This window comes from Phalaenopsis equestris, unplaced genomic scaffold, assembly GCF_001263595.1.
Source record: "Phalaenopsis equestris unplaced genomic scaffold, ASM126359v1 Scaffold000378, whole genome shotgun sequence".
In the NCBI taxonomy this organism is placed as follows: domain Eukaryota; kingdom Viridiplantae; phylum Streptophyta; class Magnoliopsida; order Asparagales; family Orchidaceae; genus Phalaenopsis; species Phalaenopsis equestris.
The window spans coordinates 450,070-466,195 of NW_018164820.1; the positions used below are offsets into that span (position 1 = coordinate 450,070).

General features: G+C 35.3%; 1 protein-coding gene and 1 pseudogene across 1 annotated transcript in view; one reads left to right on the top strand and one right to left on the bottom strand.

The window, feature by feature from the left end:
• The first annotated feature begins 700 nt into the window (after nt 1-700).
• The window catches only part of LOC110026551 (protein FLC EXPRESSOR), a 45,487-nt gene continuing 30,061 nt past the window's right edge, over nt 701-16,126 (top strand). The window contains exon 1 of the mRNA XM_020727529.1: nt 701-1,430. Coding sequence (XP_020583188.1) covers nt 856-1,430 — 575 coding nt within the window. The 5' untranslated portion in view covers nt 701-855. The remainder of the gene's footprint in view (nt 1,431-16,126) is intronic.
• LOC110026550 lies at nt 13,804-15,430 on the bottom strand (annotated as a pseudogene).

Below are 16,126 nucleotides of genomic sequence, written 5' to 3' on the forward strand. Positions count from 1 at the left end.
AAGAGGGTATAATTTCTAATGGTGAGGGTTCCTTTTCTAGTTTTCTAGAAATAATCCACAGAAAAGTTCTAAAGCTAGACCCTAAGCTACTAAAGAGGAAAAACTAAACCTCAACAAAAAGTGAGGTTAACAATATCCAAACATCGAAAATGTTCCATGACATACACAATTGTATAAAATCCGATAGAACTGCATTGGAACACTTGACGGAACACACGTGGATGCACGAGTACCCAACACTGACAAGGTTGCATACATTGAGAGGTGTGGAGCTTCTACAAAAACGCGATGACCGTCTGTCGCTTCAACATGTGCTTCAATTTTATGATGGCTGGTTGGGAAGAAATTGCACACAATAGCCATATTTTATCATTTGTGACACATGACCAACAACACGGCTTCCTGCACCCACCTCCAAGTTTCAAAATATATCAACCACCATCGTTTTTTTTAATTTCTTACTAACTAGTGTATTACGACAGATAAATATTATTTGGTCGATGCTGGATATCCTTAATAGAGAGGGCATCTGAAGCCATACCCATATACGAAATACCACATTCATAATTTTGAAAGATCCAGTAGGGCCGCACACGGTATAAAGGAAATGTTTAACAAGAAACAACAATTTAATAGTTTATGGATTCTTGATTTATATACCTGTGCTCAGGAGTAATTATCCCAAAATAAATATATAATTTACGGTAGAATTCTCGCGAGCAAACTCGCCAAACCCGCGTTCTAATCGACGGCCGCAGGCTTCGGTCATTTGCTTTCTCCGCCTTCCCCGATCACCAAAACCCTAAAGTTCTCCAATCCACAATCTCATTGATCGATCTCCCTCCCTTGCAACCCATGGCAGGAAGGGGCCGCTTCATACCCAACCACATCCTCCAACTTCGCGATGTTCAGCGTCTGCCCTTAGGCCCCCATCCCCAGGTTGTGCACATCCTCGACGAACCTGCACTTCTCCGCCGACTCCCACCGCCTCCCGCCGCTTTCCCATCCATCATCGCCCTCGAGGAACGCCTCGAGGATCAGCTCCGCGAGATTCACGTCCTTCTTGCCGACAACCAGCACCTCGCCGCCACACACGTCGCTCTAAAGCAGGAGCTCGACGCATCCCATGACGAGCTCCGCGTTGCCTCCGCTGCAGCTGCTAAGGTACGGATGGAGCGGGACGCGGATGTGCGTGAAGTGCTCGACCGATCGTTAAAGGCTGACGCGGAGGCTCGTGAGGTTGAGGAGATGCGGTCGGAGTTAATGCGGGCAAGGACTGAAGTGCAGAAGCTTGGAGCTACGAGAAATGAACTATTGGAGCGGCTGCAGGGGCTTGAAGTGGATGTTTCACGTGCGAGGGAGGAACTAGGGCAAGCATCCGCTGTGAGGGCTGAGATTGAGGCTATGAGTAGGGAAATCCAGAGGGGAAGGTTTGTTTCTGTCAATGTAACTTATCTTATTTATGTTTTTATTTATTCTTTCATGAAGTGATTATGATGAGTTTGACTAGCTTATTTAGTTGACAGATTTATTCTTATGCATTTTTGATGTCTTGGTTTGATGCTTAATTGTGTATTAGTCGGTCATTTTTGAAATGAGAAGAGTTTATGTCGCTATTCTGTTTTTACTTTTTACATTTGAGATAATGTAGCGATGGTGCGATATGAATTGGGATTTATGCTTTTATACCTATTGATGAATCAGGAATTAATTGAAAAATTGACTGATGAATTTTTAGCTTGGTACATTTTTTTATCCTTTTTAATTTTCTGCTTTTTCTATTTAATTGTTTTTTATATCTTAGGTAGAATTAAGCAGGACATGTGCCTAGAGGCACTGTTACTGAAATTTGCTCTTTGATATTGGTTTAATCGGATGCCAAGGACAATGAAGTGTAGGTCTAACCGTACCACCTGTTTTTCATCTTGAGGTAGCCTCTAGGTTTGTGGGAGAGGTGAACAAGGAATGACCCTTTGAGATGAGCTCAAAATTTTACTAGGAAAACTATAGAATGTGCGCCATTTTATTCCTTCTATTAACAGCAATAGTTCTTCTGGTAATGTTTGGCCAAGGAGCCATTTTTGACCCATGGCATTGTCATTATACAACAAATTAGCGCACACCCATATGCTTGGAAATCTTTGCAAGCAAACTTGTTTGCAAGTAATACAACCTGGGATTTTTATCATGAAAATAATCTACTTAATCTGAAAGTAAATTCAACACATATTTCTCCCGATTCAATATTCTTCTTATTTTCGTCACGAGCAGTCCTATTTTTCCTCTTTATTTAGTTTTGATTGTTTTCCAACAGTTTCAATTTGTCAAAAGATTATTGTCATCGTTGTTTTAGTCTCCATTTGCATTTTGCTCAATCCCTTAATGTATTTGGTTTCTCCATGATCTGAGATTTGGCTATCCACTTAGTTAGGTTTAGGTAAAGGTTTATTCATGGACAATTTACTGAGATCACAAACAATGTTGGTTTTGGAATTTGCCGTGTTAGTTGTACATAAAGATAATGTTAGAGCCGTTGGCTTGCTAGTTTAGAGTTTCCATGTGGGCAAACCTATAGCATTCTACATTTAGAGGCAATTAAAATTTGATTGGATATAATGTAAATATGATGGCAAAATATGAGTTAAAATATGAAGAAGTGCTATAATTTCAATAAATTCTAAGGCAAAAAGTTGAATAGTTTTTTAAGAAGAACAATATGATGAAAATTACATGCAATTCTCCTATTGTGATTTATGCTACACATATCTTTTGATTGTAGAAGCAAAGGTTAGCAAATATTCTTGAAAGATGATCTTTTTTCAATAATTTATAAAGCTCCATCTATTGATTAGAAGTGTTTCAATTCATTCAACAGAAGAACACTGCACTTGATATTAAATTCATCTATTTTTCAATCCAAGTATGAAATTTGTGTCCATGAACAAGCTGTTATTGCTTTTTTATGCATTTAGTACACCTCCAACTTACTTTATTGCTAGACATAAACAAAAGATATACGAGATAAGAAAAGAATTATAATGGAAACATAGAGGAAGAAAGGGTGATTAGTCTGACCCAAATCGACCTAAGGATCATACTTATTGCATATATGACATCTGTGAAATAGAAGAAAATTATTATTAAGCGACATCACATGTCATTTTGTACCAAAAAATAGTTGTGAGACATCTAAAAGAAAGTAAAAAAAAGACCAAATTAAAACAATACACAATTATAGTAGCATGACTCTACAAAATGTTGTTGTAGAACTATATAGTGCTCTTGTAATACATTCACAAGATAATTCACTTAAGACCCTTTAAATGCCAATTGAAATTGATTATGCATTTAAAACTTCACTTTTCCCTCCACAAATAAGTTGGAATTTACAAGCAAGGGTTGTTATTAGCATGTGCTTTGAGATGAGTCACCGAGAATGATGAGGATTGAAGTGCATATGATTTCTATTTATATTGGGGGTAGATTCTTAAGCTTGAGATCATAGCAATAGATTTGGTAGATTTGTTGGTTATGCTTACTGGCGCTAGGAGTTGTTACTACAAAAATAATCCAATATTAAATAGATCTTAAAAGGGTGGCACAACTATGAAACATATTAGTTAAGGAGAGTAATAGTTGCAAAATTGTGCTTCAACTAAGCTTTTTGGTAGTCGAGATACATAGTGCATTAGACTTGTTTAGGATTTTCCTAGGTACGGTCTAACCAGAACAATAATGAAGGCGAGTTAGACCTCAGAAAGTTTGCTTGGACAAGATGCAAACATTGTAAAGTAGAAGCATTATTTTTGGAGAATCAATTTAGTGAAATGGATTGAGGAGCTATGATTGGGATATGCATAAGTTCTACGATAACATTTACGTTATTTAAGAGTGATACTAGCATATAATCAAGAATGAGTCACTTGCTTTTCATATGACTTAACTTTGAATACATCACTACATTGAATTCTAGTTCATTGTCATTTAAGTTTGTTAATACAAAAGTGGATGACTTTTGCTTGTGGCATTTTATTGTTACATCACAATTGATATATGATACACAGAGCTTTATTACAATGACAGAACATACCTTATTATTTACCAGCATGCATGATTGTGAGGCCAATAATAATGATGTTGATACATAATTTTAATCAAATATATCTCATATGGATTGAAATTGAAGATTTGTATTGCTGTTTTGAAAAGTGAAAGCATGAAACAAAGCATTTGATAAGGAGTTGAAATCTTCTATCTGCTTGGTCATAAATGAAGAATTGGGAAACAAAAGACAATTTTCGTGAAAAAATAGTAATCATGGGTAGGAAATTATACACTTGAAGTAGGACAATCAATAATCCAATTAATAAAAACCTCTCTAAATCTTAAAAAGTATGATAGTTTGGTTCTTAAAATATAATCACACCGAGAGACATCGTGGGTAAGGTGTTTGTTATCCTATTAAGCGGGTCTATGGGTAATATCACATAGTATTTGAATAGAAAAGTTTTACCAGATAAGGGCCCAACTTATTATGTCCATTTGCTACTTTTAGGATGTTAAATTAATGGTGTAATTGAGTTTATTTGAGCTTGAATTGCCCACCTGGTGTTTAAGTTACTTGATAAATAAAGTTTGAGCACAATTTCAAGTAGGTGAGTTTGCTAATTTGTCTTATTATGGAAGAGAGAAGAGGAAGGCAAATGACACTGTTCTAGGGTTTCTGGAATGTGTGGGAAATCACAAAAGAGGGGGGGGGGGGGGGGGGTAAGTTGTATGATGGGCAACGGGGCGGGAAGAATGATTTTGACTAAAATCCAGTGTGCACGTCGTTGGACAGTGAATCGAAAATAAAAATACAACGGGTTTTTGCTGTCAACAGAAAATAGCACCGAGACCGGAGATGGAGGAAGCCTTCGAACTTTCGAAAGAGATCACTACGCCAATCTAATTGGTTATATGTACACCACCTAAGAGAAATTCAAGGGTACAACACTCTGAGAGAGAAATCAGAAAGAAAATTTCCTCAACTCAATTATCTTGGATTTAAACACATGTCACTTCTGAATCTTATTCTCGTTAAGCGGACAAATTTGACAAGATTTAAATCGAATGACCAAATCTTCATTGATGACCAAGCAAATAGAAGATTTCAACTAGATGGGTCTATTTTCAAACTTAAGTTTTAAAGCATATTTGTATTAACACAAATGATATAATCTATGAACCCGATAATTTGTAAGCAAGATAGAGTTGACAATGTTCATGTTCAATCATATGTTACTATTAAATCAAATTCTTCATAAACTAAATGTGATGTCTACATGGTTCAAATCAAGCAATCAAATCCTCAATGATACTATATTGACTAAAAATCTCAGTTGGAATCATTTTTTAAATCAAAATTTCAAAATAACAAATAAAGACATTCAAGTTAAAATCAAATTTCTAAAATTTTGAAGCAAACAAATCAAAATATTCAAGTTAAAATCAATACTTAAAATTTAAAGTAAATTTCGTTCATCCTCCTCAACAGTTTGTTGATGGTGACAAACTCTTACTGAACTTTAGCTCACAAAGAGTAAATGTCACATCGAATGCATCATTATATTCACACTCAAAATAACCCGACATTAGTAAGGACGTGACCCGAGTTATCTGTCCACGTGGTTTGGTCCAACGACTCCAAAAAAAGTAGCGGTTACGATCAGAGCCCTATAACTAGGTGGTTTGCCACCAAATTGCATGGCTTTCAGTCCTTTGAGTTGTGAACTAGTTGATACAGTTGATTTATATAAAACTTTTTTGTTAGTTATGGTCGATCTAAATTTGTCCTCTTAGATAAACTTTCACCCTGAATTTAGAAGTCTCTTGGATGATGTAACTCATGATTATTAATAATTATCCTTTAGTCAGGTTTGGATCAACTACCTCATCTGACTAAGTGGATCACAAACTACGACCACTCGAGACAATAGAACCATGAGATCTTGATAGGGTTCTTCATCATTTCTCTCACCATCTGCTTTAAGCTCAATGAGATAAATTTTATAATCTGTCTGCTCCTACTATATGTTAAATATTTAATTCTTAATACATTAAACAAAATCAATTCTTAATGACTACCTTTGATCTAAAGTGCTATTTCATTATCGAGAGGGGTATTTAACCATAGGGGCTTGCGATGGATAACCTTGAATCTTATATAAAAAAATCATCTCAAAATGAGGGAAAAATAGTTGGACAATGTTTATCTGTAATCCAATCTATCTTCTGAAAATTGGGTTCGATAAAGCTTTCAAAACCAACGATGAGATTCAGGGGTTTTGAATTTTCGGAGCTCACATTTCTCACACTAGTGTTGGCATTTCAAGTTTTCTTACCATAAAGATGTATTCCTCTTTATTTTATTGTCAACTAATCTTATCCTTCTTTCAGATAGAACATTCTTGCACTCAAAGACTCATTTCTACTGTAAAAAACCACTTAATGTACTTGTCTGGATCCATTCGATAGTTAAAATATGATAAATTCACTTTTACACCAAAATTACTCTCTCCTATATTCAATGCCAAACCAACGCCACATTTGTTATTCGTCACTTGAAGCTTCTTTTGCAAAAAGTTTTTTTTTTATCTCCTTTATTTATGTGGTCATTGTTGTTGTTGTGTGTGATTTCCCATTGGTGCTTTTTCTTTCAAAATATGCGACCTCCGTTGCAATTGGAGGATTTCCCGTTGTATCTCTTCCATAGTGAGCTATTGTTGTACATCTCATTGAGGGTTTCTCCTTGGTGGCACGACGTCTCGTCCTTCTAAGTAAATTTTTTTCTAAAAAAAGCGGCTTAGGGTTAGGTGATGATATATGGATAATTTGATGAGGGTATTAGATTAGGCTGTGTGGAATTTTGTTTTGGAGCAAGGAAGGCAAGTTCCTAAAAAAATTGGGGTTTGTCAGGCTCCGATACCAAATGACGGAGTTTTAGGATTCTTAGAATGTGTGTAAGAACACAAATGAGGGATTGATAATTTGTAGGATGGGTAACAAGGACGGAAGGATTGATTTTGGCTAAAATTAGGTGTGCGTGATGGGTGGATAGCGAAATCGTATCGAGACAATGATGGATTTATGCAAGCGAGCGCGAAAATGAGGGAAGCTTTCAAATTTCTAGGAGAGATTACTACCTCTATCTAATCAAATTACAGACACACCACTTGAGGGAAATCAAATGATAGAACACTCCAATAAAGAAAACAGGGAGAAAGCATCTCAAAATAACATAAAACTAAAAGACTTTTTGAAACCAAGTCTAAAACAATATACTTGTATTATGACATAAATTAAACTCTAATTAGAAATAACAAAATAGGGAATAAGGATCCCATGACCCGTATTACCTGAAATTGTGGGAGATTTCTCACGGCGACAATGCCTGGGACAAGAACTTGTCCTAGTACACTCCCACGATCGCTGGATTTCACATCAGGACGAGTTATGTTCACGTCAGGACGAGTGATGTTCACGTCAGCAAATCCGGGGAGTTTTGGCTAGGGAATTATATAAAGAAAGAGAGATTAGGGGAGAAAGAATGAGATTTTGCTATTTTGATGTTTTAGGGCAATTACAAATTACCATCATATATAATATTTGAAATAGACGCATAATGCCTATGCAAGGTTGTTATGCTTATGCCTATTGTAAGTGATAAATCAGCTTTTACATGTGGTTCATGCGCAAGAGAGAACTTTTTCATTTTCGTGTGGTTCGCAGCAGTTGATGGCTAAAATGATGATTTTATTATTTTGTTTATATGGCTTCTTAAACTTGACCAAAGAATACTCTGACATCTTTCTGAATGCTATCCTTGTTAATGACTAAAATGAGACTTTCATATTTTTCATATAAGCCTTCTATGTTTTCCTCCACCATGTCATGTAAGAATTTAGTCATCAACTTTAGCATGGTTTCGGCAACATGCTTTATCTTCACTTTTGTCAAGTGCAATCGCTGGCTTTTGTAACTGCATATTGTAGTATTGCTCAAGGTAAGCTCCTTACTACAAAGTGGATGTGCCGACTTCCTTATCCACTTACTTTTGTAGAGTACAATAGCTGCCTTTATCATCAGCATATCTCCAGTATTTATACATATATGTTGAAGTGCTGGCCACTTGTCATAACTATGAAAACATCAAGGTCTCACCTTCAGCAAGAGGAATGACATGCTCATCTTAGTGTTGATGTTAAATTGTGAGTTTGGCGGCTATGACAAAATTTGTAATTATTTAAATGGCGAAGTTGCATTAACTAAAAAAAGATATGACAAGTAAAAAAAGGGAATTTTATTTTGGCTGTGTTCTTGATAATTCATAGGATAGCTTAGGAAGGATTATTTTTTATATAGTATATTAGTATAATATGTGAAACCTATATGATGTTCTTAAAGCTCAAAAAAATATTTATGTAATTTCTATACATGTAATTTTTATTTGTCGCCCTCAAGAACCTAATTCAGATGAGTGATATGATCTAGGGTTTTAAAAGTGTCGAGCAGAGCTCGAGTCACAACAAACTCAAGTTGGACTCGATTGTCAAACAAGCAGCTTGAACTTAAGCTTGAGCTTAACTCATCCATTTGTTACCAGGCTCGAGAGCTCAACTCATTGTGATGGGAGCTTATAGAAGTGTAGTCAGAGGAGTCGCATTATAGCTTATCAGAGAAGGCATTGAGAAAACTGATTGTTCCTTAGGTGAAGAAAGATAGTCGTAATGGGTTGCTAGGGAAGAAGACGTGAACATTTGTGAAGCTTGCAGGAGAATGAATAAATGTGATGGGACGTGGAAGAAATAAATAAATCAATTAAATAATGAATATTTTATAATTTGCATTCATTGCAATCCATCCCCCCAGTTTTGTAATTTTAAAATAGTAGCACCCTGCCGCTAGAATTTTATTTTATTAAGGGATTCTTGAATAAGATTTTATTGGATAGATTATAAATATTTGTTTTAATTGAGTCGGCTTGTGAGCATACAACCTGAGTTTTATTAAGCTAATGCTCGAGCTCGAGCTCGTGGCTCGATAAGTTTGACACGCGAGCTCGTTATTGAATCGAGTTCGAGCCTGCTCGACTCATTTAAACCCCAAATCTGATCTTATAATTTAGCATGTTATTGAAATTGATATGTGCTTACAGCAAGAAAAGGTGTCTGGACCATCAATTTTATAATTATTCATAGTTTTTTTTTCTGCTAAAATGCATAACTAACCTCTCATAATAGCCTTTCTGGTCTTAAAGATAATCTTTTGCTCATTTCTCCAACGAGGTGAATTCGATGGTAATTCTTGTATCATCTAATCTTGGAAAAGATCATTTAAATAATTATTTTTTATAATCATCAAGCTGACTTTAAGAAACCTATATTTATTTTATTTTTATTAATGAAATGATTATCTACTCAAATTCACCAATTACTATCCTTTTTTGTAAAGCAAAAATAACCTAAATGTCTGTGTTTATTATAATGACTCTTTTAACAGCATAGTATTTCTGCATTCTTTAACATTACTGTTGTTAATTGTTCATCCTAAAATGTGGTGAATATTGAAAGAATGAATTTTTATGTTAAGCTATAACATGTTGATACTCCTAGGAGATTAAAGCTTTTCAGTAAAGTTATGAATGCAAATCCTAGAGCTTCTTGAGGATTTTGCTAGTCTTCTAACATAAAACAACAAACCTTAGGTGAAACTCTCAAGTCTCTGTAGTCGCTAAGGCATAAATAACTCTTTTCTCTAAAATAATAGAAACCAAACTAGCATGTAATCAAAATATAAACTAGATTTTTTGATTCAACAAGGCGCAATAGCTATTCAAACTCTTTTTTATGCTTTGAAAAGGTAAACACTGGCTTGTGTTTGTAGGAATAAGTTTTAAAATTATGCAAGTGGGTCAGTTGTAGACTTGCAGAAAAGTACATGACTAAAACTATTGACATGACATCAATCCAAATAACTTCAATCTAAGTAGTAAGCTGTATATAGCGCCGTCAAAAATGCTCGTTCGCGAACAGCTCGTGTTCGGCTCGTTAAGTAGCTTGTGTTCGGCTTGTTCGTTAAGTAAACGAGCTGAACACAAACAAGTTTTTAAAGCTCGAATTATAAACGAGCCGAACACGAACATCTTTTTGTTCACTCGTGTTCGGCTCGTTTTAGCTCGAAATAAAAAAAAAAAAATTATATAATTATTTATATAATAATATATTACATATATTATTTGTATAATAATATATTATATATGTTTATATCTAAATTTAAATCATAACACCTCGTGTGGTAATATGGTTAGTGCTTTATTTTGTATATATTTGGTCCAAGTTCGAATCCCATACATTACATATATTTTTTTCAATTTAATTTTTACAAGCAAATTTCGAGCCGAACACGGATATTTAAATCGAGCCGAACACAAACACACTGTTCACGAGCCGATTTTGAACACGAGCTATTTCGAACGAGCCGAGCACGAGCCAAGCCTGAGCTCGCTCAAGCTCGGCTCGTTTACAACCCTAGCTATATAGGGACCGCAAAATTATGGGGAGGAGGCTTAATGGATTTAAGACAACCAATCTACTGAGATTGATTATGAGTTCTAGTTTGAATGCATGGCTACTTTGGACATGCTTAATGCAGCTCCCAATATATATGAGTTTACATATGATTTCTCTTAGAATAAGCATTGAAGCTAATAGTTGTGTGCCATTTCACATCTTTGATGGCCACCACTAGAATGTATAGTAAGGCATTTAACCTAGTTTGACAATGCTTTTTATCGCTCGATTATGCTTCTCTATACAACATTATTAATTTTAGAGTGTTCGGTAAAGAGCATGCTAGCCATTGTACAAAAAGTTTTCAGCTTTATGAATGCTAAAATATGATACTATTCAAAATTTGAACAAGCTTGCTTTCTTAGGACCACTTTTTATTAAGATTGGCTTTAAAAATATTTAAGACAAACATGCTCTTGCCTGCTCTTAAATATCCACAATAGCTTCCAGCCTTCTCTTTTAATGCACTCATTTTTTTAATTATTGTGTAAGCTAATCTTATTTTGGAAGCCCCCTCAATGAGTTTACAAAGACTCTACTTCCACTCAAAAGTGAGCTTAAACACTTTGTCTGTTGAGTACATTACAAAGGGCACTACATCCTTCCAGAAGTTTGGTGCAATGTTGTGCGAAATTCTATATGGATTTGTTTTCGGTCATGGGCTATGTTGTATTAGATCAGAAGTTCACAATGCTAATTCTCTAGTCAGCAACATGCTTGATCTCTTTTTTTAGTGGGAAACGATCTTAATTAGTTGTAAAGAGATGCTATTATTTGAGAATTTCTTTCATCTCTTCTCAACCATTCTAATGTGCTAACTCCTTCGTGTTTGAGGTGAGCATGGAAAATTGAGTAGTGTTATTGAAGTTGCTGGACTCCCTCAAGGCCTCATGGCTAATTAATGCTTTAGACGCTGGCAACTAACCTAGCATTGACGTGGGTGAAATGAGGAGCTAAAAAAATTTACATATTTTAAGCATGAGGAATGCCTTCTGGGAGTATAATATAATACTCGTCACAATGAAATGCAGTGGGAAAATTAAGCTTTCAATGCGTGTCATTCCAAATATCAAAATTGCAAAATCTTGCAGTAAATTATTTAAAGTAAAGTTCCCATGATGCCCAAAATTTATGTTTCATGTTTAAACAAGCATGTTAAAAGTTATGTTGGCATCTTAAATAGCACAATATTATTTCACTATTTGATATTATATGCTTTATTCTCTTCATCACCAATACAATCAATCTTCTTTATCATTAGATTTTTGCCCTACATCTCATAATTTGGTTTTATGTTCTTTAGGAATAGTAGAAGTATCTGGTGATGGCTCCTGCTTATGAGGTGTTTGAGGCGTTATCACCTTTTTATGCCTAGGTGAGCGCCTGATTCACCTTTGATAACACTTCGCTCTTAGGTGATGCATGTCAAGAAGGAGATTTCTTCAATAGCACCTAAATAACACATAAGCTAAGGTGCCAAGTTTTCATTCCTTTATCACTCGAGTCATTCAGAGATTGCCTTATTAGGAATTGAGCCTTACATTGATTATGCCCTTATCATTTCAGCTAGTTGATAGACACTTTGAGAATTTTTTAACTCATAGCTTATATTTATTACAGGTTATGAAATCCTGAATTTAATCAACTGTTCTTTATCAACCTTTTCCTTTATTTTCTTGTAGTCAGAGAGAAAACTACCCTTTCAACTGTTTTATTTTTTTGGGACCATTCTCTCAATATTCTTTTTTATTTAATTTATCTGGCATCTTCTTTCCTTTTTTTTCTTTCTCTTGACAACAAAACACTCGTTACATTATTCTTCTATAAATACCCGTTACCCTCCTCTCTCTTATTCTTCTTTCTTGTTATTTATTTATTTATTTTGGGGGTGGGTATTATTTAATAAATACAAATCATTTTCATGTAGCTTAAAAGTATTTTTTTTTATTATTTTTCAAATGTTGATAGCTTAAACTATTCAAGAATATCGGTTGCAGTGTCTCATTTTTTTATATTTGTTTGAAGGTGGCATTTTTATTGAAAGGGATTTGCTTCAAGCTTTTTTAATCTTCGTGCTAAATGCTATACTTCGCCATACAAAATATGATCCCAATTACCTGTAGGATCTTAACTAGTTGTGGCATGATACCTTTCCATGTCGATCTAGTTTGCTTTATCTAGATTCTAAGATGCTTAGCTTCTGTTTGGGGTCGCTGCAACTCTTATTGAATGAGCAGTTGATGGTGAAGTAGTGGATCTGTTTGGATGATTTACTGTGCTGCATCTATTTTTGGGGAAAAAAAACTATCATGCACTTATGAATATATGTTACATGTAGGTCCGTAATTTCAAGAAACATAACAACATAAATAAATTTAGCAATTCAAAAAAAAAGTTAGAAGTCCATTATTATACTTCATCAAGTGTAATACATCACTTAACACATAATAACACGATAATAAAAGTTATATTATAACGAGTAATGCCATTATAACATTGTCATTCATGTCGAAACAATCAAGTTTTCTGGAGAATTTTCTTTTCAATGCTTCTCTCCAAACGCGATCACTATCTTAAATGAATTCCTCACTAGCACGATCATCACCGCATCTAAAAAATGTACAACCAAGTGTTCTATTTCTGAAATAGCTATAGAATTTTCTCCCATGGCGAGTTTCTTGTCTTGAAGTATACTCAGAATATTACATATCACAGTTGCAGTTCAAAACTCTAGATGCATTTGAAATCTTTGAACTTATATTTATTGAGAATGCAATGTTTAATGCTTAATAAAAAAAATTGGAGTATATGTGCGATCGATCGTGTTGAAATTCGAAATAATGCGGAATAAAGCATGATTTTTTTTAGTGATATGGAGGGTATGAATAACCCTTTACATGATATCTAGAATAGAAAAGATAAAAAAAAGGAAATAATATGAAAGGAAAGATATATCACATAATATCTCCAATAATCAATTCATATTAAGTACTTGGAGATAAAGAAAATAACATAAAATAGGAAAACCTAAAAAAGAAAAGAAAATAACTCATAATCTAAGGAAATAAATACAAAATAGGAAAATAAATAAATCATAATCTAAGGAAATAATTTATTCCCTTATCATCTCACGGGAATAAATTATTTTTCAATATAACTTTTAACACTCCCCCTCAAGTTGAAACATGGTTGAAAACCATGCTTAATTTTGATTTGTAAATATCAAACAATAGGCGAAGGAGATTCCGTGAAGTAGTACTTTAAGCCTTCATCTCATACCGCTGTTGTCTTTGATTGCAGTTGTTGCAGTGTTTGAGATAAGCTAAAGACTTATACTTGTAATGTTGCAGCGGAGTTTGCAGGGAAGTAGACAACTGTAGTTGTTTTTAACTGCAGTTTCCATTGTGTCTGTAGGTAGGTGGAAAACTCGTACAAGTAATGCTGTAAGGGAGTTTGCAGGGAAGTAGACAACTGTGGTTGTTTTTTTACTGCAGTGCATGTAGGTAGGTGAAAGACTCATACAAGTAATTTTACAGGGGAGTTTTTAGGGAAGTAGACAAACTACAAGAAAAATTAACTTCTAGTTGATTGTTGTTTTCGTTGGCCGTAGTTCCTGCAATATCTGTAGCTAGGCGTAAGACTTCTACAGGTAATGCTGCAGTGGAGTTTGCAAAGTAGACAACCTTCAAGGCAAATGCTACAAGATATGACCTGCAAAAAAAATGCAAAAAAAGAAAAAAAGCTCCGGATGATGGTCTGCTACAGGAAACGCTCCGGAGGAGGGTATGATACAGAAAAAAAACTCCAGAGGAGTGCCTGCTGCAGGACAAACGTTGGAGGAGAGATTGCTGCAGGAATGCTTCTAGAGAAGGGCCTAATACAACGAAAAGTTTCAGCGGAGGGCATGATGAAGGAAAAGGCTCCGGAGGAGGGTCTGCTCCAGGAAAAGCTCTAGAAGAAAATCTACTGCAGGAAAAAAGTTCCAGGTGAGACCTGTTTCAGGAAAAAGTTTCGGAGGAGGGCTTGATGCAGGAGAAGGCTCCGATGGAGGGCCTGCTACGGGAAGAATTCTGGTGTATCTGCCACTAAATTCAAATGAGACCAACAGGAAGACGTAGCACAAGTTGTCCATCAGAAACGCTCCTAGGGTAGAGAACAATCGTCCTTTTGTATCCAAAACCCTAAGGATCTAATGGGCATAACTCAAGAACCTAGAGATTCCCAGTGCAAATAAATAATGTGTTGTAAAGGGCTCAACAATCTTCGTGCTTTGCATCAGACATAATTGTGGCAACACTGACGTAGCTTCTAAGTAAACACAGAATGCCCAGGAAATTCTGTTCACAACGTTGTGTGAAGTAGTAGGATGAACTAGGAAGGCTAGTACGAGGCACCGCCACATAATTTATGGCAAATTTGTCCTTATCCTCCTTGTAACTAGACTTGAACTTAAAATAGATAATGTAGATAACCCACAGCGTTATGACTGAAGTGGCAGAGTCCAATATTGTGTGTATATTGTACTCCATTACAAAACTGTAGTAGATTCTAATAGTTAAAACTAAAGTTGTCAATTCTCGTGACTTCAGGGAAAGCCCGACATAGGTTTTATGCTTGGTGAGCTTATAGATAAAATTGGAGATGCCTATTGCGTGAACTGCCTCAACTGCAATGAAGAGGTTATCGTGGTCGTGAACAACAAATCTTAGGAATACAAGTGCCACCATCTCGATAACAACACTAAGAAACGTCTTCATCCTCGGCAGCTGTTGACGAACCTACCCGACCACTGCGCTGATTGGCTACCTCGAACTTCTCATGCTATTCGCAGCTCGATCCAATCCCAAATCAGTTTGATGAAAAAGATAGCAAAAGGAAATTAAGAAGGAAGACAACATCCTTCGCTTGCTACGAGGAACATAGAGGAAGAGATACAACCAGTAAATTTTTCGGTTAGAATATAACCCAAGGTCGATAAAATGCATGGAGATGTCGAACTAGAAGTGAGAGGAACGCCTAATAAATCTAGTCCTGGAGAAGAAGGTGCTAAGATCTTATTCTTGCACATCTGAAGCTCGCACACTGTAGGAAGGGAGATTCGGCAGTGGGGTCTACAAGGAGAGCGTTTTTCAGCAGAAAAACTGAAAAGAGGAGGTAGAGGAAGGGCCTGCAGCACGACAAAGATTGTTGGTTGCAGAGAATAGGAAATTTTCCGGTAGCAGGAAACTCTAGGATTTGTTATAAAACACTGATATCATGTTGAAATTAAGAATAATGTGGAATAAATCAGAATTTTTTTCATTGTTATGAAGGAGGGCATAAATAACTCTTTATATGAATCCTAGAATAGAAAGATAATAAAAAAAAAGAATATTAAAGGAAAGATATATCACCTAATATCTTCAATAATCAATTCATATTAAATATTTGGAGATAAAAGGAATAACATAAAATAGCAAAGCCTAAAATATGATATGAAATAACTCCTAATCCAAGGAAATAAATATAAAATATGA